At 40.1% G+C, this 24,380-nt stretch overlaps 1 protein-coding gene across 1 annotated transcript in view; it reads left to right on the top strand.

The window, feature by feature from the left end:
* Positions 1-24,380, top strand: part of SLC2A13 (solute carrier family 2 member 13) — a 281,336-nt gene that overhangs the window by 194,982 nt on the left and 61,974 nt on the right. The window contains exons 5-6 of the mRNA XM_037139707.2: positions 6,047-6,210; positions 11,779-11,899. Coding sequence (XP_036995602.2) covers positions 6,047-6,210; positions 11,779-11,899 — 285 coding nt within the window. The remainder of the gene's footprint in view (positions 1-6,046; positions 6,211-11,778; positions 11,900-24,380) is intronic.

The following is a 24,380-nucleotide window of genomic DNA, read 5'->3' as shown; positions in this document are numbered from 1 at the left end:
CACTTTAATAACACACCAACACCCCAGAACCACTGGTTTGGGAAATCTAAACTGCTGAAGGCAGAAGTACAGTTATGGGAAAGGGGAAGTGGGTGACGATGGATAACTAGAAAGAAGTAGAGTGTAAGTGTGGCTTCGTGTCTCCACGAGAGGGAAGAACCGTGTGAGTGCAGGAGTCCACGTAAGGGAGCTGAGGGGGTGGTCGGAGACTAGGCCACTTGAAGGATTTCAGCAGTGGAACCAGGAAGAGACTTACATGTCGTCTGGATGGTCCACGTTGATGCCACTCTGACCAGCAGCTGTGGTACAGGTGTAGGAGTGGAGAAGGAAACCGCGAGGCAGGGACTGAACTCGCCATTGAAGGAGGGGTGACTAGACGGTAGGCCAGCAGCTAAAAGAAGGAGGGTTAGAGGATGGTCTAGCGTAGCTCATTTTCTTTCCATCGTCATCCTCTCCCCCTTCCTCGGATATGTGGGGTGATTGAGAGGAACAGCCTGGACCCTAGTCCCAAGCTGCAAGTCTAACTCTAGTTAGACTTAATGCACTGGACACATGAAAGAGTGTAGGAGGGGTGAACTAGGGGAAGACTGAGTCAACTTAGTGACTCGTCGGGTTAGTGCAGAAGTACATGACCAGTTGGAGATGGGTGACCTGAAAGTCTCAGACTCCCGCTTGTTACTGCAGGAAGCAGGGGTGTCGGTTGAGATGAGGCCTGGCAAAACCCCTCCCAGCTGACGTGCTTAGGATTAGCACTCGGTTAGTTAACTGGGAAAAAAACAAGTTATGAAGAAATAGTGCATTCTGTACCTGCAACATTTTATTTTAATTGTATAATTATCATATTCACTGCATGAACTTAAAAATTGTTTTTCTTGACTAAACCACACTCAATATTGTCACCTATAAATTCCAGATTTAGTTTCTTTGAAATAGAACTAGAAATTGAAGATACTTGAGAAAAAAAACAAAGGGAAGACTCTTTCTAGACTTTCCCATTTTTTTTCCATTTTGGTTTTATTTTTTTTATTGTTACATAATTTTTAATGATTAACCTTTATTTTCTCTTTTCAAAATGTACAGTTGTTTTTAATGCAACTCTCTTTGAGCATCTTATAGTTCGTGGATGTGCATATTATTCTGTCATTACATAATTACAGACACAAGTGTGGGAACAAACACACCTGATGTGATACACACCCAGTTCAAGAAATGGGAAACGCCTGCCTGAAGTCCCACATGTCCAATGTGCTGTGGGTGTGTGTTTCATAGAAGAAATTAGTCTGCCAACTTGAAGAGTTGGAGTTCTTATTAGAGAGAACCTTTATCGTCGTTTTTAGTGATTTGTAGAGGAAGGTCAGCGATCCTGTTAAGTTGGGTGAGATGTGCGATTTCTCCTAAGGTTTCCGGAGGCGTGAAGCCAGGAGGGGACTGATCTCTGAGATGAAGGGTGGGTCACGTTGGGAACCCTGAGGGTCTGTAGCAATCCCTGACAGTTTGCTCTGCTCTCTCCAAAAGATTCCTGGCAGAATTGAACTTAGAAAAGTTGTCTTGTAATATATTAAATGTGATTGATAATTAGCTTTCTGAGGATTACTATAATTTTTGAATCATTGCTTGATTTGAGAATAATCTGATATTATATCAAAATGCATGATAGGCATGAAATCCTAATTTCTGGCTTTTCTAACTTTTGTGGCTTACGGCTTGCATCTAATACACAAAAAGGATTTCTCAGTGTACAAAATACATAAAATAGATACGAAAATTTGGATAATCTTTTAGACCTGTGTATTTGAGTGAAACATTTTCTCTTAAAGCTGATGAGGTAGTTTCCACAATTAATGATGTTTGACTGAATAAACACCATCCCAGTAGGAAAATACAATGTTTTCAGTTAAAAGAACATCTTTTATTAGAATCACTTTTTGAATATGTAGTCAGTGTACTTTGGCATATGATACAAATAGATGCATTTGTGACGTTAGGAACTAAAAGAGCCAAACAACATAACTTAGATACTGGGATCTTTCAGGGCTTATCATGAGCTCTGCTGTGTGACTTCTAGTCTTCTCGTTCAGTTTGGTCTTTATCCCAAGTACGGATGTGACATGACCCAAAAGATTATTAAGACAGGATTTGTAGGTGAGTGTCTTGTGGGAAGCTGTCTCTAACACAGCTAGACCATCACCTTTATGCACATGAGTTAAAGTAGTTATGTTTACATTTCGTCGGTTAATTTGTCTCATTCAGAGTGGCTGTCAGTGGCAGGAAGAGTACATCCCACAGCTCTTCTGTTCTTAAAATGAAAGTCTTCATAGTTTTATGCCAGAATTTTATTATGAACTGAAAAATGTTGCTTTGACCAACAGATAAAATTATCATTTACTATTTTGTCTTGGCTGCCAGCAATTTTAGAGCTAGCTTATAATGATTATGCAGCCAAAGTTTTCATGTAATTAGCTTCATCCTTTGCCTCCCTTACTCTCCCATATCAGTCTTTAATTTTTGTGTTAGTGATTCTATCCTGTTTTTTTATAACATTTAAAATTTTTTTACTTAATTATTGTTCAAGTACAGTTTTCTGTCTCTTACTCCCATCCCAGCCCACCCCCCTGTGACCCCCACCTCCCTCCCATTCCCCCCCCCCTTAGTTGTTGTCCATGTGTCCTTTATACTAATTCCTGTAAATCCCTCCCGTTTTCCCCTGAAATTCCCTCCCCTCTCCCCTCTGGTCTCTGTCCTTCTGTTCTTCTATCCTGTTTTTTATTGTAAATATTCTTAATTCCCTTTTGAAAGTTGGTGGTAGGTAGATTCAATTAATTCAACAAACAATTACTGAGTAGCTGATTCTTACCATTAATTTAACTCTGTTCCACTGGCAATGATAAAAAAGACAGGCTCTGGCTTCAAGGAGTTGAAAAAAATTTTTTTCAGAAATTTGTAGGAAATGCATCGTAAAATAGGTATTTTGTCAGGCATTTAAAGTGCTCGCATTTATTCTTTTACTGCTAGTTGGAGGTCCTCACTACGATAGATTGCCATTACCCGAGGCAGTGTTTTCGGGAGATGTTTTGTTTTATCCAGATTTAAAATTCAGGCTGTAAGTGGGGTCTCTCATACTCTGAGACGGCTAAGCACGTACAGGCCGGCCCTGTCTGTTCTTGGGGGTCTGCAGAGAGTTAGGAAGCCGTCTTCTGTGGAACCACAGGGCGCTCAGGCCTTTCAGCTTCATGCTGGGGACGAGATGGTTTGCGTGAGATAACCCACAGTTGTCAGGGGAAGTCTCTGAAGAAGATGATAATTTTATCGGTGTTATAAAATGATGATGAAAAGAAAAGGCTTTGCGTTTAAAAAGAAAATAAAGCCGTTTTCTGTTGTTCGTATTGTTCTTTTATGAAAAAGACTCTTTCATGCTTTGTGTAACTTTTGAACCAGTACCCAGCCCCTTGAAAATTCAAGCTACTACATAAAGGCATAGATGATTATAAATAGGGTGGTAGCCAGTTTCATGAATGGTTGGCAGACAGCATCATTTATGAAAACGCTGGAATTCACACATTTTAAAATGTGAGATAAATGCATCTTTTCCCTACTCCATGACCTGAGTTTTAAAAACTAGGTTTGGCAATTATTCTGACCTACATACGTCATTTCCTGCCCACATGAAAGAGAATAGCATTTTTGCCTGAATTTTTTGGAACTAATTGCCCTTTAAGTAGGTGTCCTTGCTTTCATTCCTCACCTTCTAACTAATCTAACTATTGCTCTTTTGCTTGTTAGCACCTTTATGGGATAGAATACTTTCTATATGCTAAAATTTGCATGTCATGATCTCCACAACCTGTGTTATGTTGTGTTATGCTATGTTGTGTTGTGTTGTGTTGTGTGGCAACAGGAAGTCAAGGTTGCAGATTAGAGTAAATCTGCTCACCGATTTACCTTAAATAAGGAGAGCGTGCTGGTTGTCTGGTTTAGCCCAGTGTGATCACAAAGGTCCTCACATGCAAAAGAGGACCGCAGAGCAAGTGACCTGACAGGAACTTGACCCCGCTTTGCTAACTTTGACTTGAGGAAGGGCCCCCACAAATCAAGGCGCGCAGGAGACTTCCACTACCTGGAAAAGGCAAGGAAACCTGAATCCCGGAGTCTGGACAGAGGAACACCCTACTGACATCTTTGATTTCTGACATCCAAAGAAATCCGTGTCATGTTTCTGACCAATAGAAAGATGTGTTAGGTAACAAGTTTGTGTTATTTAAGCCACTAAACTTGTGGTTAATTGCGTATGGCAGCAATAAAAACTTAACATATGTACCAGCATTCAAGAAAATATGACCTGGCTGGTGTGGCTCAGTGGATTGAGCATGGTCTGTAAACCAAAAGGTGCTGGCTCAATTCTTGGCCAGGGTACATACCTGGGTTGCAGGCCAAGTCCCAGGTGCAAGCCACCGTTCGATGTTTCTCTCCTCTTTCTCCTTCCTATCCTCTCTCTCTAAAAATAAATAAATTAGATCTTTGAAAGAAAAAATGAAGATGAATCTCACGACGCTCCACCCAGGAAAAGATTCAGTGTGGGTGGACTTGCATCTCTTGTTGACAGAGAAATAGGAGGCCATTGAATTTCAGCCCCTGCCCTCACTGGTTCCCGTTAATACAGAAAACCTACAGGTGCCTGTTGCCAATGTAATGACCTGAAAGAAGTGCTTCAGAACAGTGTATCTTCGCTTCAGTCTTCCCATGTAGCTATCATCAGGGTGCTCTTTTCATAGAACATATTTAATGATGTTATTTGTCTTTAAATTCCACTTTGTGATTTCCGTAATGACAGCCTCAGACGTGTACAGTCAGGGTCCTACTACAATAGGAGCCTTTGCCACTGCTTTATGCCACACTCTTCCTCTTTTCACTGCACCTTCTGCCCTGCCAAGGACACGCTTCACGTTCTGTAAGGCCAGCATCATATTTTGCACTTTCTCCTTCATCTGTGTCATTTCCTTCTCCACCAGTGAGGGTCCTGCCGGGTCGTCATACCTGCCGGCAAACCCCTGTGCATTCTTCCAAGACTCAACTCAAGCATTAATTCCCTGAAAAATTAAGGAACCTTTCATATCAAATAAATTGTTTGATCTGTCCTTTAGGCCACATTGTGAGTTGAACGCCTTGCAATACTAAAATTACTTGTTTCTATTTGATTTTCTTATCCTAAACTGCAAATTTCTCAAGGGCAACAACTGGGTTCTACAACATATCTGTGGAATCTCATGCAATGGAAAAAAACATTGAAATAATCTCTCTGTTTTGTTTATGGCTCTACTTGGAAGAATAATTTTATGCAGTGTATCTGTTTTTATCCTTAAAACATTGAGAATACTCTCCAGTTTAATAGAGTAGCATGACAAGAATCAAAATTGTATATGCAGCAGGTCTCTGTTGTGTCAAGTACGTAATTGCACAGTGTGTGGTGACTCCTAATTCACAGGCTGGGAGCTTTTCCTTGATAGTTTTAATTAAGCTGCCAGCTGCCCCTGTTTGTGGTTGTGGGCTGCAGTTCACTCCGGAAGCCTTCAGCCCTCTCTACTTGCTTGAGTGTCATTTCTTATTATATAAAGTTTAGCCCTGGCTGGTGTGGCTCAGTGGATTGAGTGCTGACCTGCAAACCAAAGGGTCACTAGTTCAATTCCCAGTCAGGGTACATGCCTGGGTTGCAGGCCAGGTCCCCAGAAGGGAGAGCACGAGAGGTACTAACATATTGATGTTTCTCTCCCTCTTTCCTTCCCATCCCCTCTCTAAAAATAAATAAAGTATTTAATAAAACAGTGAATAAAGTTCAAAGTAAATATCTGACCACAGTCTATCATGATCCTTTAAACGGATCCTTTAAGAGTTTAGCATTAAACATGTTAAATTCTTGTTATTACTGTAGCTAGCCATGGGTGGTTTTTTTTGTTTTGGGGTTTTTTTGAGGTTAGCTGAGTATTTTTTTATACAAACAACTCTGTTTCATTGAGTGACTGTCAGCAACAAGTGTTTTATTCTTACCTCGCAGGTACTACAGTGCAACGATCCTGCAGATGTCTGGTGTTGAAGATGACAGACTTGCGATATGGCTGGCTTCCGTCACCGCCTTCACCAACTTCATGTTCACACTCGTGGGAGTCTGGCTGGTGGAGAAAGTGGGCCGCAGAAAGCTCACCTTCGGCAGTTTAGCAGGTGGGTGCCTGGCTGAGGATTCAGTCACAAGATTTTCTTTAATGATGACAAGTTAACCTTCCAACACACAATACCAGTACCACTTTCTGATACTGTGTTTTTAGCCAAATAGAAATCCTCTAGACAACTTTTTTTAAGAGAACTTAGTAAATGTTATATAACTAGAAACTAGAATGTGAGTAATAACCATAATTGTCAGAATAATTTAAATCTACTGAGGGTATCTCTTTGCCATTAATTTTGAGTTCTGCTCAAAGGCATAGAAGTGACAAGAGTAATTGCTTTTTGCTCTTCCTGAGTTGAAAAACTTGATATCCATAAACTCACTTTTATGGCTTATTTTTAAATTTGGGATAACATGGAAGTAAATTTGGAACGTTTTACTTCAAATCTCTTTCACCAGTGGAATATTGGAACCATATAATTTCCTCACAAAGCAGGGACAGGCTCTCTTTGTGTTCGAACCAGGCAAAATGCTCTGGTACATTCTGGTTTCTTAAGTTTGTTTCCTGTGATGGCTGCACAAGACAAAGCCCTTCTCACTCTCGAGTCTCCTTTGTCTTTAAGTTCTGCCCATTTCTTTTATTATTTCTCTGGGCTCTTGCACTTGACAGAGTGAGACCCATCTTTCCCATTGTCATCACGTGGTTATGTAATACAGTTTTTCATCTTTTTCACATATACAAACTTATTCCTACCTACCAATTAGCTATTTTCTAATGGCTTCTTTATAAGTTTATTTAGAGTAATAATACATTTTTTCCATTAAAATGTAAAGTTTCCAGGCCAGCATTAACTAAATTTTATTTTAACTAGATATACCTGAAGCATTAATCTAATAGAACTTCCTCAGGCACCTGTTCCAGATGTGATGCAAAAATACATTCTGAGTTTATGCTCAGTTGTGAAGAACGCATGCTCCACCCTGCCCCTAACCACAGAAGGAGGAGTGGATGCATCCACCCTCTGTGCTTGTCTAGGCAGCGGAAGCCCCTGAGTCCAGCAGTGGGGGTTGAACTGTAGTATCAGCACTGAGGGGAAGGAGGGGAACAGTTGGGTAAGAGACAAAGAAGTCACGACAGCCACAGTGTACAGGGAAGGGAGGGAAAGTGAAAAAAGGTGAGGATTTAAAAGCCACACTTTTATAAACCTGTTAAGGAAACCAGAGGTGTGTAACCTAGGAAGAAAGTCTGAAGGAAGATCTAACTGAGATCTTATTCTAGCAGATGGTTGATGTTATGAGGACAAAGTAAGGGTTTAAAAAACACACATTTATAAACCTGTTGAAGAAACCAGAAGTGTTCAGCCTAGGAAAAAACTCTGCAGGGAGATCTAGTAGATATCTTATTCTAGCAGATGGTAGATGTGATAAAAACATAGATTTTTACTAAATATAAGAAAAGGATTTACAGGAACAAGTGTAAAGGGCACGTGGACAAAAACTAAGGGGGGCGGAAATGGGGGTGGGTGAGCTGGGGTGGGAGTAAAAGAGAGAAAACTGTACTTGAACAACAATTAAATAAAAAATAAAAATAAAATAAAATGAAATTTAAAACAAGAAAAGTATTCCTAATAAAAGTTTTCCAACAATGAATTTGGTTACTTTAGGATGGTAAACTCTTTAAAAAAAAAAAAGATGACAATCACGTAGTGATGTACTAAAAATAAATTTGTACAGTTGGTTGGGGATTGGATTTGCTAACCCCTGAGGTCCAGGTCAACTCTAAGAAGAGATAATAGCTACTTTAAAAGTTCTTAAATGGATACCCTTCCTTTTTGACAAGGCCTTCATATATACCTGAAGAGGTCTGTTCTTTGAATGGATTTCAGGTTTTCTTAAATTTGGGATTTAGCTTTTGCAATCTGAAAAAGCTGCTGATTTTGAGCTTTGGAGAAAACGCTTCTTCGTAGCGGCCTCTGTTCCCTCAGTCGTTGTGTTCCAGTGAGACACTTTCCCAACAGTTCTGCAGGATGTTGAGGTGTGATAGAGCCAGACTGGTTGGATTGGAATTGTGTGACTTTGAGCAAATTTGCATTTCCTCATTTGTGAACAGGGATTAACTCTGGTCCCTACTTCGTAGGATCGTGGTGAGGACTAAACACATTTGCACACTGCCCAGCACAGAGAGGACAGTGCCCGGAGCATTTCAGCTATCCCAGCATCACTGTGACTACCCCAGAGTGGCCCTTTGTGGTTTTACCCGTATTGTGAAATCAGTGTGCATCGTCAGAATGCGGCAGCTTGCCTGATCTCTTCAGCTGATGTCATGCTTCCCCACTCAGTGTAGGTCCTCTGCCCCAAGGACTTGCAGAGCCCACCCTGACTGTTAAGAGGAGGCATTAAGATAGTTATTTTGGGGGGAAAGACTGAGATTTCAGGGACTGCCTCTTATAAGCAACTTTAGGCCTTTTTCTTTCCTGCCATGTTCTCTTTTCAACCAAAACCACCAATACCCCAGCTCCGCTCACTCATGCAACACAGTGATGCCTTCAGCTGGGGAGACCTCCTCCTTGAATTAGGCACCTGATGTCCTTGTGATGTGGACAATGAAAGTGATTATGTGGATGGGACAGTGGTTTAGGATGAAAAGGGCCTGGGTGTTTGCCACAGGTCTCCTCTTTATCTGTGTATAAGGATATAAATAGTGCTGTTTATCTCCTGCCTGGTGTAGCTCAGTGGATTAAGCACCGGCTTGCGAACCAAAGGATTGCGGTTTGATTCCCAGTCAGGGCACATGCCTAGGTTGTACCAGCAGCGGACACATGAGAGGCAACCATACATTGATATTTCCCTTTCTCCTTCTCTTCCCCTCTAAAGATAAATAAAAATGTTTTAATTAATAAATAAATAGTACTGTTTATGCAGTTCTGGTTTTTAACTGATTAAATAGGTCTCACTTGAAGAACACAGTGACCAGTGGAAGTTCATAGCTTCAGGAGGAAACTTACTGCTAGGCGGCCATTAGTGTACAGTTGTCCCTCAGTATCTGCAGGGGTTTGGTGCCAGGAGCCCCACAGACACAGAAACCCACAGGCGCTGCTACGTCCCTTATTTAAACCGTGTAGTATTTGCATTTAACCTGCCTACATCCTCCCATATACTTTAAGTCATTTCCACAGTACTTATAACACCTAATACAATATAAATGCTACATAAACAGTTGTTATAGTATATTGTTTAGGGAATAAAGACAAGAAAACAATATCTATACATGTTCAGCTGTGCCTACATAAACAGACAGTACACATCAGCAGCTGTGAGACTTTTAAAAAAAATCTTTTCAGTCCTCCTCTGGTTGAATCCAGGGATGTGACCTGCATGGGTGCGGAGGGTTGGCTGTGTTAGTGTTACTGCACTGTGACCCCCAAAATAGATGCTGATTTCGGTGTCTGATTCCAGTTGATTTTGGGTTAGTCATGTTTATTTCAAGGCATTTGTTTTATTAATGTGTATATAGGTGTATATTTGATATTCTAATAGAGCTAAGTATTAGAACACTGTTCTATTTCTTAAATTAGAATTGAAATTTAAATAAATTTAAATTTCTTACATTAGCCTACAGTTTTTAAATCTTTGATTCAGTTTTAGTACTTATTTTGTGTTTTTATTATGACTTTTCATGCTTTTGGGTTAAAAATAGTGGGAAAGCACATGAAAATATTTGCAAATAAGTATTCATTCTTTAAAAATGATTGAAAATAAACTATATATAGCAAGATCTGGACAAAGAACTTCTTTATATAATGAAATGTAAAACATATACCTCATGAATAGTTTTAAATGTAGGACATTTTGTGGTGTTCTGACTTGTAATGTTTTCAAAGCTTGCCCAGAGCACTGGTGTTCTTTGTAAGTATTACAAACTTAATGACAACCTTGATTCTTTCAATAGAACATTTATATCTATGTAACTTTATTGCTTAAAAGTAAGAAAGCCAGAAACACTGTTATTCTCCCCAGATATTTTGGTGGTGGACTCTTTCTGAAAACATCACTCCCAGGCCGTCTCCGTCAGAATTCCCAGGGGTGCTTGTTTTAAAATGTGGATGCTTGTGCCCACCCCGCCGCCGACCTACTAAACTAGCATCTATGAAGGTGGGGTCTGGAGCCTATGCACTTGACACAGGTTCCCCGGCCAATATGACTTACACAGAGTGTGCTGTGCTCCAGTGGTGGGAGGGGACATTATTTTTTAAATATTTACTAATAACCTAAGCACTGCCCCAGGTAGTTAATGTAACCTGTTCCATCAGATGTTTCTGAGGATGCTCTTTATCAACACACCCCACTTCCTGTGGAGAGCGTTGCTAGGTAGCCAGTAGTGACTCGGAGGGACCAGGAGGGTCAGTGGAGTGGTGATGGTAACTTGCTGCACAGAGCAACAAATATTTCTATTTAAACGTTAGAAGTTGATATCAGAAAACCTATCTCATTGTGTAGACCCTTAAAAACTCCGTCTTACCTTTCCTGTATCAGATGTTCATAAAACTCTTTTTTTTTCATACTCTCTGGCTGATTTTCTGCCCTTATGTGACCTGATAGTGTATCAGTCTAATTCTGAATATAATTCTCTACATGTATCTCAAACATCATATCTAAAGAGTATTTTTTTTAATTTATTTATCTTTAGAGGGGGAAGGGAAGGAGAGAGGGAGAGAAATACAATGTATGGTTGCCTCTCGTGCATCCCCTGCTGGGAACTGGCCTGCAACCCAGGCATGTGCCCTGACTGGGAATTGAACCATGATACTCTGGTTCATAGGCCCATGTTCAATCCACTGAGCTACACCAGCCAGGGCTCTAGAGAGTATTTTTGATCAAACAGCAATTTTAAAATAATTTTTTCAAGGTAACATTTTACTTAAACTATCTTACCAAGAAAACCGGAACTGAGAACATGGCCCTTTTTGTTTATTCTCATTCTTATTTACCATCACATGTCCCTCTGGGACTCGGAAAGTGAGCCTTTTAAGTGCTTTACTTTATCACCATTCCTACACCTTAAAATAAAACATAAATATTCCACTTCCAAATATCAGTAGGAAAGAGAAATGAATATGTTATGCCATTTCTGGAAACTTAAAATCTTCCAAAAAATGCTACTGTTTAATAAGAAATGCGATTTCAGCCACTTTTAAAATACCCATTTGTGACTCTTCAGTTTATTCATTTGGTTCCTACGTGATCAAATGCCACTATCACGGCTCTGTGGCAGCGGAAGGAACACTGTGAATACGTATCGCCTTTCATGGTTGCTGACACCAGCTGTGTTAGGCACTCAGTAAGGCTGGTTACATCCATTGATTTTGAGACTGTCTGCAATGCAGGGTGCAGTTTGTGTGTGTACATGTGTGTGTGGTTTGTTCTTTTTGTTTTGTGTTTTTAGAAATATATATCATGTCTCACAGTGAATGTGCAAGTGAGTTTTTCTGATAACTTACTCACAGGAGCGTTTTTGTAATCCGGCGTAGAGAGATCAAGGCATTTTTCAGAGCTGTGTCTTGCCAACTTCAGTCTGCCTTGGAGACTATTGTCAACTGCTCTCTAACATGAAGCCTTTTCCACAGGCACCACCATAGCCCTCGTCATCCTTGCTCTGGGATTTCTGCTGTCAGCCCAGGTTTCCCCACGCATCACTTTTAAACCAGTGGCGCCGTCAGGTCAGAACGCTACATGCGCAAGATACAGGTAAGATTTTCGTTCTGATTCTTTTTCTTAACTCTGGAAACTCCTTTGTTTGTGAGATGAGTAGCAGCGTGCTTATGAGGAAGGTAAGGAAATGGCAAAGGTCATTCAAAGGGACCACCAGGGAAAGGAACAGTTCGTGCAGAGATCTGAGGGCGTGAGCGCTTAAGGTAGAGTAGTTAGGCACAACTCTGATGAATTTTTTATTTTGGAAATTAGAAGTAAGGATTGCATAGAATCTATGCAGGAATACTTTAATACTGTTTTTGATGATATATGATTCAGTGACATCTGCATTCCAGCTAGAATAATTAACTTTTACCAGTAATTAAATTTTGCCATGGTGAATATGTCCAATACAGTTGATTATGATCTGGATATTCTAACAACCTTCACTGAGAGCCACAGGTATCCATCCCCTCATTTACTTAGGCAAAGAAGAATGTTTCCTCTCATTACTAGGGTTCCTCCTGAGGATTAGGAAGTGGAAAGAGAATGGTGGAAGAGAGTGAAATGTGTACCGATGGCCAGTTACAGGATTCAGAGCTCATTAAGTCTGCTGGTGATAAATGGACAGAAATGGACAGATGGTCAGGTACTGTGAAGAGTGGAAAACTGAATTAATTAAAGACTGGATAATCGGACAGATTAATTAATGTATTTGACGGCAGAGTTTCAAAGCCTTTTACTTCATTTTAGTGGTTGAAAAGGCTGGCAACCCATTTAAAACATATGGACAGAACTGACGCGTGCACTGGCTCACAGTGCCCGTGGCGTCATGGATGAGACATGAGACAAATTCACACGGACTGCCGAGTCCTGTGGAGGAAAAGGGACGGCGCGGCTACTCCCTCAAGGGGAGAGCACCTTAGAATGGCCTGGCCACCCTCTCAAGGGGAGAGCGGCTTGGAGCGGCCTGGCAACTCTCTCAAGGAGAGAGCGCTCTGACCCTTGGCTAGACAGGCTTTTATTGGGTTTTTTGCACAGGAGTTTAGGTACAACTTATTAATCACTGTCAGGCAGTAAACAGTAGATCATATACAAAGAACCATTAGGGCTTCTTCTGAATCAGTATCTAACAGCTAAAAGGCTACAGAACTTCAGGAACATAAACTCTTTTCCTGCTCAGGCCTTTATCATTTAACTAAAAGCATTCTTAGCAAAGCAGGCTTCACAGGATTGTTAGGAATTCTTTCTCAGTCCTGATCACCCGGGGAACCTGCCATTCCCAGCACAAGGCTGCACCACCCTTTGTCATTGTTTTCAGGCTTAAGTCAGGCAGAGGAGGCAGATAGCCAAGGAATTCTCAGAGACTTCTCAGAGACAGACAGAGGAGTCAAGCTTTGTCAAAACCCGGGGGCGAGGGTCCATCACCCCCTTTCTCCATAGCCCCTCAAGTCCTTTCCTGGAGCCTCCACGTGATCATGCCTGTCTTAGGTCATTTCCCCCCTTGGGGAATCTTACCCATCACTGGCTAACTGACCAAGCATTGGAGGCCAGTTATGGAAAAAGGAGCAGAAGCAGCGATCCTGCCAGGGTGATAGACTTTGTGTCCTTCGTGGCTTGTGGTCCGAAGGTTGCTCACTCAGCCTTAGGCATGGTGGGTTTCAACTCCTGAAACCAGTCAGGGTGGTCCCCAACATAGAAAAAGAAGACTAGGCTTTAAAAAATATTTCTTTAGCCTTAACTAGATAGACACGAGATTCAAATCAATGGATAAGTGAATGTATTAATTAATTTTTCATAATGAGTAATTATTTTATTAATTTTTAGTAATATACTTCTCTATGAAATTGCATCATTAACACTGATATGCTTAATTCCACTTGGACTCTCCTTGGAGCTTCTTATTGGCCGTGTATTTGTGGTAGCTTCTCATTGCAATAGTGAGGAAGGTACCACGCATCACTCTACCTTCCAGTCCTAAATTGTGACACCCACCCACCTTTGAAAATGAACAGTTATAGCTCCTTCTTTCTCTTTCCAGTAAGTTTTATTTATTTATTAACTTACTAATCTTTATAGTCTTTATCTTGTTCTAAAGATGTCTTAATACAAGAAGTTAAACCTTAGCATCAACTGTTTCTAGATACAGTGATCTTTCTTTGGACCTCTCACCTCAACTGCTGCAAAGACAGTAGGAGTGTCGCCAGAATTCTGCGTGCTCTACTGTAGTTGTTCTTGATGGATATTTTAAGTAAAATGCTTTTTAATACCATTACCTCAGACAAATTATTAAAAACCTGCTGTCATTTGATCAACACGGAACACTCTCTAGATCTGATGTCTGATTTAGATGGAGCGATTTAATTTCAGAATAATACTGACGTACCCCCAGGCCAACTAAGGGCAGAACATTAGCTACAGAGTATGAAAAAGTTTTATAAACTTCTGACACAGGGAAACAATGACTAAGTTTTTAATGATTTATGTAAGGAAATAGGTTTCCTAATACCAGTTTTTAAAGTTTAAATAAAAATATTTCTTGCCACAGTGAAGCTCATTGCACAGCAAGTTACAGTCATCAGTCCGTTAACCCTCCTGCTCCCCCTAAGTGACTGTCATCTACCTAATCTATCAAAGTACAATGGGAAGGGAGTGAGAAATGTTACAGTCTTATTTATCCTCATCAAAAAAAAAGAGGAGCTATTTTTGGAAACAGAACCCATTTTTAGATGTCCGTAGAAGTCAGTGTGGAAACAATTATGGTCGTGTGCCTTGTTTCATGGCCCCATGTTGTTCTGCGGGAATCTCACAGTGCGTGTTTGTAGTCCGAGTGGTTCTACAAAATGTGCCCACAGTCCCCATACTGACGGTGGTGTTAAATCTTATCTGCACGCTTCTCCCCCTCCTGTAGCATGAAAAAGTCATGTTTGTAGACCTCTAAGATGAGAAATATTTATGCTATAAATGCAGGTGTTATGCCTTCCACTCGTGAAGTGAGATTCCTTTGTTTTCCAAAAAGTCTGTCTGGTTCTGGACCCATACAGGGAACAGGGTAGACACAGAGCAGTTGCCTATAACTCAGCGCATTTCTTTGTGCACAGACCAGGCAACTGTTCCAAGTGGGCAAGAGGGTCTGACCGTTTTTATTACCCTCTGGAAAACTGACTGGCAGTGTGGGAGTCAGCCGTGTTCTCTTCCGTGAGGCACAGTCAGTGAACAAGTTTATGTTTTCTCGAAAGTAGTAATAAAACATCAAGCAAGACAATTTTCCGAGACCGATTTTTCATAGGAAATGTACAGAATGTTTAAGTTCTGTTTGTTGCACTGTGGAAAAGTACATGTGAATTTTAGTTTTACTCAGGAGCAATTAATTATAGTTTGTGTAATATTAACCGGGCTCGAGGCCCATAAAGGAAAATTTGGCCAGAGAATCTCAGAACCATTCCAGAGACTGATTCATTTTCATTTCTTCTCCATGTAATAAGTTATTTCTCATGTTATTCCTCATGACAACACTAACCCCTGTTACCGAATGGCTGATCAAAATACTATTATTATGCATACTCTGTGTATTAATATCCACCTCATGCATCTTAACTTACCTGCATCTATGCACCTGTGTTTAAGTCCTTTCTAAATCATGCTCCCCTGTAACTGAAAGCTGATTCTACACATCTTCCCATATTTTATTGTTCTGAGATGACAGGGGACAAAAGATAAATAAGACATGGTTTCCATCCTCAGATAAGTTTCAGCTTGTGGAAAAGAAGGTGTTTTGCACAATTACCTGTAATTTATATTTTACCCAAGGGTAAAGCATACTGTACTTTTTGATTCATAGCACAGTAAAATAGATGATTCTATCATTTTTAGAAGGATTCTATCATTTTTGAAAATTTATTTTAAACGGTGTGGAAGTGCTTAATGTGTAGTGGTAATATCTCAAAGCCCAGCATGTCTTAAGTATTTCGTATTACTAGGGAGCTGATGATACAAATCTGTTCTTCTTTCCCCTGCTTTGTACTTGCTACAGTTGTAACTGGCTTTTTCTCCATGTACATTTATATTGCATAGTTACCAGTTTTTGTTGAAACTCGTTTCTCCTTGGCAGTTAGCACTGGTGACTATGTCAATTCTATGGTAATTTCATCTTAGAACATATTTTTTAAATGATATTGAACATTAGGTTCAACTTGCATGTAGACTAATAAAGTCTCTGACTGCCACAGATATTACAAAATGTGCTGTGTTCATCTTTATAATTATCAGTGTCATAAAGTCACTGCAGCAGCCCAGTTGAGAGTCAGAATTTAATTTTTAAGCTCCTTATTCTCTTTTCTTTTCTTTGATTTTGACTTTTATATTATAAATTCATGCTGATTAGTCTTATCGAATCAAGAATAATATATGAAAGAACTAACTACCATTTTCTAATTTCTGTATTTAAAAGCAAATGAAATATGTTTTAAAGATTTATTTATTTTTAGAGAAGGAAGGGGAGGGAGAAAGAGGGAGAGAAACATCAGTGTGTGGTTGCCTCTCATCTGGCCCCACACTAGGGACCTGGCCTGAGACCTGGCATGTGCCCTGACTGGGAATCCAAACGGTGACCCTTTGATTCGCAGGCTGATCGATATTCAATCCACTGAGCCATACCAGCCAGGGGAAATATTTTTTTTAGACTTATTAGTATTTATATACATGTATAACTCTATAGAGCCTAAATAGTTAGCTTTTCCTGATTTTTCATTTTTATCATTGTCTGATTGATATGTGACTATGTCAAGAGGTATCATCACAAAAGTTCAGTGTAAAATAATAAGCATTTCAAATTGAAGATAGTAACTCACCCCTAAAACAACAAATGTAGGCCTGTGTAATGAAATTTGGCAAGAATATACATTATCCTCGTTCATATATGCCATACATTGCATACAGTACTATGGATAAGTAAAACAAAGAAACGAAAGTATAAATTTCTTGGCACTTAGCATGTATAATGTTGACATAGATATAATTCTTTGTTACATTTATTTTCTTCTCTCATTGTGTGTGTGTTGGCTTGCTATATATGATAAGAAAAAACTGCAGAAATCTAACTACTCTAAATTAATATTTCTGTTCTTCATACCTGGAATTCCAACACATGTACCTAAGTGGCCCTACCTTGTTATGAGAATTGCCAGTGGTCAGTGCAACGGCAGAATTGTGAGGGTAGTCAGAGTACTATATTTTTATATCTACATCTGTTCTGTTTCTATCTGTAGGATACCTTCTTTTACTTAATACCTAGATTGTTGAAAAGTGTATCACTGCAATAGAGAAACTCAGTGTTTTAAAGATCCATTCATCTAATTGTTTTAAAGCAATAACTCCTTTTTAGTTCCCGTAACTACTGACCCCCATACCTAAATCCATTGACTCTTAGGATTTTGTGGAAGGTTTCCCAAAGCTGGACAGCAAGGAATTGGTTGGAGTTAGACCAAAGCAGGGGAAGACAGCGTTTCTGACAGCATAGAATGTGTACAGAAACAAAAAAGCTTAATATTTTCTAAAAACTGCAAGCATATAATATTCACTGCTTTCAGGCGCTCCTCAGAATTCATATTTTTCTTTCATTAAACTTTGTGCCTTATATACCTCCCTTTTTGCAGATGACCTGAGAAGCAGTCATTTTAAGCTCTGTCATAAAGGCATCGGCAGTAAGAAAAAAGGCTAGGCCGTGGAGGGAGGGGCGGGCTGAGGGCTTTTGAAAATGTCTCTGATGTGCTTAGCAGATCTGTATTGGTTCTCTGACTCTGAGGGTTTAAAACTGTCCCTTGTCCCTTTCTCTTGCTCCCTTTTCCAAGCAAGGGGACCTTCTGTGCCAGTCAGCATCCCCAGGGACCCCCATTCCCATGGCCTGACCCTATCACCCTCTCATTCCCGGCCTCTATCACGCAGCAGGTGCACATGTGGCCAGCTTCCCCAGGAGTCACCTGAGTTTGTAGAGCACAGCCGCCAGGGCCCACCCCATGGAGGCCTGTGCTGTGGTGGCTGGGGGGATAGAGACCCTCCTCACCTCTCCTCACCTCTCCTCACCTCCTCCTTCCATAGCTCTGCTCCAGGTGTCTGTCACACCTGTTCAGAAGTTTAAAGAGCAGGGGCTGCCCAGCCGTCTTTGCCATCCCTGTGGCAGAGAGGCCGGTGGCCCTGGAAGGAAGACCCTAGGCCAATGCCCTTGGTTTGCAGGGAAGGCTCCCAGGGTAGTTCCGTGTTGGTAGATGTTGAACGGCAGGCAAATTTTAAGAAAAGAGATATAATTCTATTCAGGAAACATGGGGTGAGCTCTCTACAAAGGTAGGAACTGGTGGCGGGTAAATCTAAAGAGCCAGCTGGGGATTTAAATTACAAGTAGCCATGTGTACCAGTAATCATGCTTTTAAACTCCCTCATTTAAAATATCAGGTGAAGCTATTAAGATTATCGTCCTCAGATTTGTGTTTTACCTAAATCACCCTGGCAGCAAAGTGGAGACGGTGGATGAGCGGACCTTTAAGAGTGTAAAATGAGACCTAAAGCAGACAGATTCGGGATGCTGTCCGGTCCTGGGGACTGGGATGACTTACCACTGCCTGGGCCCCGTGGCTTGTCTTCCTAAACAAAAATGTGTATCTTGAAAGCTGGTGTTATGATTCTTTACTTTCTCTCCCTTTTTCTTCCCTGCTCTTTTTCTTACATACCTAGCAACTAACATCATGTCTTGTATAACATTTCCTGATTTAAGCAAGCACGGAGACCTGGCATGTGCATGCCTGTGTATTTCCTTCAGTAACTGCAATAATTACATAAACTCATTTGGAAATTCAGTAAGAGGTTTATCGGTCAGTCCTATGCCTAGCTAAGCTAACTGAAGGTTCCCAAGTCCCTTGCGGCACCCCGAACCGTGCTTCAAGCCTACCGATAATGCTTCATTTCTGTTTGATGCTATTCCTGCATTTGGCTTTCAGCGTGTGTCTGCTTTGTTCTGATAAAATGAGGTTGAATTAAATTATAAGGAAGATAGGGAAAGACACAAGAATCTAAAGATCTTAAACTGCAGAACTAAAGTGAGATTGTAGCCATTAATAACAAAAAACAGAAGGAAAAATGTCCTCTGAGAGAATGAATATGTTATAAAAATTCACCAGACCTTGAAGTCAAACGAGGAGAAAATAGAAAAGAGGGTAACGACCACACAATTCTGAAAGTAACTTGGGATCTATAAGCCCTCTGAACATTGAAGTATCAAAAGAGAAAAGCAACAGATTGAACATATTACCAGAAAAAGCTAAGAAATTTACAGGTAAATGAAACACAAATAAACATGAATTTGTGAGACACTGAGAAAGACAAACTTGGTAATTTTCCAGTCAGAGAGAAATTGGAGCAACAGAAATTGTAGCACTATGGAAAGAAGTTGCACTGCTCATTTGCCCTATGAGGAAGAGGCACAAAGGAACAATTTACCACCTCCATCAGAGATGTACTGAGGTCAGATAGATACAGTCAGGGGCACATCAAAAAGCAGCATAACAAAACCAAATGATCTTGACAAGCCAGAACACTCAGAATCACTGTCATTACGGAGTTCAAATGAGGCAGTGCCCAGCCAGGGAGGCTCAGCCATCCTTGGGTGCATAGCATTAAAGGAATGAGGCATTAACTCTTTGAGATTTTTCAGGTTGCCTTTCATGGTGTCCAAGTACCTTGAAAGAACCAGTGTGCTTGCTAACTGTCCTATTCACCACTAGCCATTGACAGAGGGGCCAGGGAGAATCAGCAGTTACCAACACGCACTCATACGGACATGCCATTAGAGACTCTTTACACTTTTCATTCACTCATTCCGTCTATATCACTGAATACTAACCAGTTACCAGCTATTGTGCCAGCTGTTAAGGAAACAAAGCAGAGAAACAGCCCCTTGTCAGGAGTTGACAGTATCTTAGAATGGCTTTTATTTGCATTTTGAGTTTATTTGCATATAGGAGCCTATATTGCAGGTATATTTAGAAATGAGCAAAAGTATGTGTTAAGCATTTGAAAAAAATATCCTTGCACCAGTTAGGAATTTTCTTTGGCTGCATACAACAGACGAACCCAAAATAACTGGCTTAAAAAGAAAGAAGTTTTTTTCTTCCTCACATAAAATGAATTCAAAAGTAAGGTGTTTGGAGCAGATGGGATGGGCTTAGTATCATCAGGGGTCCAGGCTTCTTTTTGCTGTATCGACACAACATCCATGTTATTCTTCACAAGTGCATGAGGTAGCTGTAGGAACACCACAGTCACGTTTGAAATAGGCCAGGAGGAGGAAGTGTAGAAGCACTGCTTCCTAGCTGAATCAGCTCCTTTTGAAGTCTTCTGTAGTCACACACAACACTTCCCAATACAGTCCCACAGCCGTGTGGAGTTGGGATGGAGACTGGGAAATGCACTCTTCTATTCGGTGGTTGACAGAGGAAGGGGAGACCATCGTGTTCCCAGTTAAAAAAAAAAATCTCTTAACAAAGGAGGAAGTGAAGAATGGATATAGGGTTAGGTTACTAGCACTGTTGAGCACAGCAGCAGAGACAGGCAGTATGCTAACTTTATAGGACATTTATGACTGGTTCTTCTCGACAGCAGAAAGGATGACTTAATTGACCAAATACACCTCTACCTACTTTTGTGGATTAGTTTTCTTAATGGTGATTAAAAGTCTAAAGTGACAAGAAATATAGCCCTCTTAAATAATTTACTTCCAGCTTTGAAAAAGGAAAGAGAATCTTTAAAATACTTTGTCCTATTTCTTTGGCCTTATAAACCAGTTCAGTAGCTGCCCTCTGTCATGTTTGTTCAAAATGAGTGATTTGTTTATCTCTTCAAAAGGAGTTCTAGTCCTGGCAGCCACCATTTATTGTATAGTCACCATTGTGCCAACCACTGTACTAAGAGATTTATGGGGAGGTAGACGCTGTTACTTCCCCCATTTTAGCAATGGCACTGAGGCTTAAAAGTGTTATGTCAACTTTAAAAATGATGTGGCTTAGCAGACGGCAGAGCGGAGCTTTACCAAGGAACCCAGCTCTTGACCACCCTTCCTTCTGAAATCTCCCATTCAGGCTGCAGGTGCTCCTATAGCCCAGAGGGTGCACATACCCTTTGGTAAGTGAAAAATAACTCCTTGTGACTAAAGGCCACTGGGTCTAAAAATACTTGTGTTACTGAGTTCTGAGTCTTTCAGTGAAATTGAGATTGTTTTCGGAGAAATCTTTTTTGTGAGTTGTAATATATGTGGAACTTGAAGATTTATTTTTTATAAGTTTTTGCCCATTTACTTTTATGTACCTATATTGACTGACTCAGAAATTTTCATTCTGTCATTGTTAAAAGCAAGTACTTAACATAAAGTAAAATCAGTCTAAAACATTTTAAAGGATTTACCACCTTGGGTTTTCTTAGAGCCAAGTGATCTTAACTGCACAGCTTCGAAAATGAGTATCTGATCCAAGTTAAATTGTGGCTTTTATTTTGCAATAAGTGTTGTTTTTGTTCATTTTGCTGAACAAATTTTGCTGTTGTTTTTAAGGCCTTTTTACACAGATGAATATGGAAAAAGTAATGTAAGACAAGAATTAAATACAGATGACATGTACTTAGAAAGAAATACCCTTTTAAGCAAATTAGACACTCTGAGTCTACTCAAGTGAGGAAATGAACACTGCCAAAGCTCTTCCCTTCCCAACTCCCTCCACTCACGGAGCTGAATCATACACGTGAACCTGACTTTAAAGAACAATATCTGTGGGCTGAGACTAGTATTTTGGTGGCACCACCCCCTCCCCACCCTGACATATCGCTTTACGGGTTTCTTTTGGTTTTCTCCACCTTGAATTCTTCCAAAATTCATGAAATCCTGTCAGTGAGGAAGGTTCCAGTTGTAGGAGCACAGTAAATATTGTAAAGATTACATTCAATAGAGTTGCAGGCATCAAAGGACATGATGATATCCAGGGAGACAACTGCCAGGCTGTCTCATTTCATCCTTATCACACAGAATAGCTTCCAAATCAAACATCTTTCTGGGGCTTCAGGGGCTGATTGTTTCCTTACTCTCCAAGCACAACTTACTTTGCTCTTCACATTCAAACATTTCATTTCCTGTGAAAATCAAAAAGCCCTCCAAGTCACCATGGAAGAACTGATAATCAAAGCTGTATACACCAAAATGGACTTACCCTTTTGATTTTGTTTTCTCTGCGTGAAGCATTTACAATCTGATGGGCATGGAGCTAAAGGTCGTAAGGTTTGATGAAAAATATAAAATAGACTTAGTCCCCAGATTTCTTTCTTTCTGTATAAGGAGACACTTGGGTACTACTTAAAAATTGAACAATCAATTATCAAAGCAAACAAATGAACAAAAATGGGTCTCCAAAGAGAGGCAGTTTTCAGAAATGTTTGCATAGATAGGTTAAAAAAAACTATGATATTCTCATTTTAAAACCTATTTTTTTTGCACTGACACAAAGGAAATATATTAGAGCCAGCGTGACTGTGCATTCACAAAGAATGCAGACACTGTATATATTCAGATTTGAATTTGTGATTTTTCCAAACAGAAAAAGTTAATTCAGAATAAAAGTTGATTCCCATTCCCGAATATATAACCTGGAAATCATTTGTAAAGTTTTATCAGGCCTGTTGGTTTATTTTTTTATTTTAAAAGTCATGAATTTAAGTACCTGCACATTAAAAACTAGCAGTTTTTCATTTAGTTGTTCTGAGGAGTATTTTCAAAGCATATTTCGGTGGAGACATACTCTCCATACCATTGTAAGGAAAAATTAACTATTGAAGAAAATAAGTAACATTTTCCTTCCCTTATTTTCTTACTTTCATTTTAACCTGTCAAATGAGAAAGAATGTAATTTCCAAGTCCGTGAAAGACTCAGAGCCAGAACTGAGTTTATACCTCACGTGCCAGTCTCGGCGCCCAGAAGTAGCGCCGACATCTGAGTTTATGACTCGATCTCAGTGAGTTTCCAGGAGTTTGGTCCATCGTGGGTATGGAATACAAACTGCTTTGGTGCCAGATACCTGGCTTTCTTGATAATTTATTTATATTTTGTATGTTAAACAGATGAATGTTCTCTCTTCTGAAAAGGATACCCTAGGTTGCTTTTAAACTTTTATTTTCTCATTCTGAAAAGTTTCAGAACAGGGCACATTTGTGCTTATCATTTCTATTTATGGGAAATATGTGTATGTATTGAATGTATATATGTATGCATGTGTTATATGTATTTATGTATGAAATACCTGTATGGAAATATGAGCTGCTCATTGTTAAGGATTTTACTGTTACATTTTTAAAAAATGTCAATGAACATTGGTTTGGCACCAATATATTTAAATTCTCAGCTTTATATTTAGAAAACCTTACATAAATTCATCAGGTTATGTTCAAGAAAGCCTAAAGAGCAAATCATGAATGAGAAATGGCCACTTCTAGAAGTTGTTCCTTTTTTAATGTCATTTGTTAAAGCCCCCATTATCGTATGTGCTCTCTGTAAAAGGTCAATTAGCAGATTACTCAGGATATTTAAAGTTTTGTGTTACCTTCTAAATGTCAAGTAAAAGTTAGAAATGCTGTTACATTTAGAAAAATTTTGCCATAAAATCATCTATATGATAAAAAGAATTTTTTTCTAGGTCACAGGTAAGTGTTGGCCACACCAGTTCCCAAACAGTGGCCCACTCCTTGGGGTGGCAAGGATTTGAACACTTTTTAATACTTGACCTCCTTTCTCTGAGCGACTCCTATGAACTATAATTGAGGGATACTATGGAGTAGTAGAAAGGACAGTTTTTCATGCTTTTTTAATATGGGGAAGGCTTCAGCCTGCACATGAACTATGGGGTACGTTTTCAGAGAGGTTTGAAAGTATAAAGAAGAAAATAATCAGTGGGAAAAGGTATGAGCCCATCCTGGTGAAACCCATAGGGGTTGAGATCAGAAGCCCTGGTTAGAGGGATGATCTTTGAATGTCCTCTTCAGATCCTGGAGGAAAAGAGGTGAATATAGATGGCTTTGTTCAAGTCTGAGTTGAAGGCTGAGAAAATTCGTGCCTCGTCCGTCACTTTTCACTGTGAAGTAAGGCAAGGCCATCTTCTAAGGATTGGGGTTGCGGGAGAGTTGTGGGTGATGTGGCTTGTCAGCCATGGAAGCAGGGCGTGTCACTGAGGAGGGCCAGGTAAAAGGTTTCTGGCAACAGTGAGGATTCAGCAGGGGTCAAGTGCTACAAATGTGTACTAGCACACCTGGTTGTGTGGATTCGCACCAGTGCAGAGCATCCTGGAGGTAGACAGAAAGGAGAAAGATGGCTGGGAAGATTCAAACATCACAGTTTATAGGCAAACTATATAGAAGGACTTAAATACAAAGACTTGGAGGATCTGGTAAGAGAAATTAAAGGGATCAACCCTGAAAGATTGACAGAGAAGGACACAGCCATGGATTGAGTGAAGGGTC

The sequence above is a fragment of the Artibeus jamaicensis genome, unplaced genomic scaffold (assembly GCF_021234435.1).
Source record: "Artibeus jamaicensis isolate MK-2021 breed Jamaican fruit bat unplaced genomic scaffold, CSHL_Jam_final contig_233, whole genome shotgun sequence".
Taxonomy (NCBI): domain Eukaryota; kingdom Metazoa; phylum Chordata; class Mammalia; order Chiroptera; family Phyllostomidae; genus Artibeus; species Artibeus jamaicensis.
The sequence above is the reverse complement of the archived record's forward strand: the minus strand, read 5'-3'. Positions and strand labels throughout refer to the sequence as shown.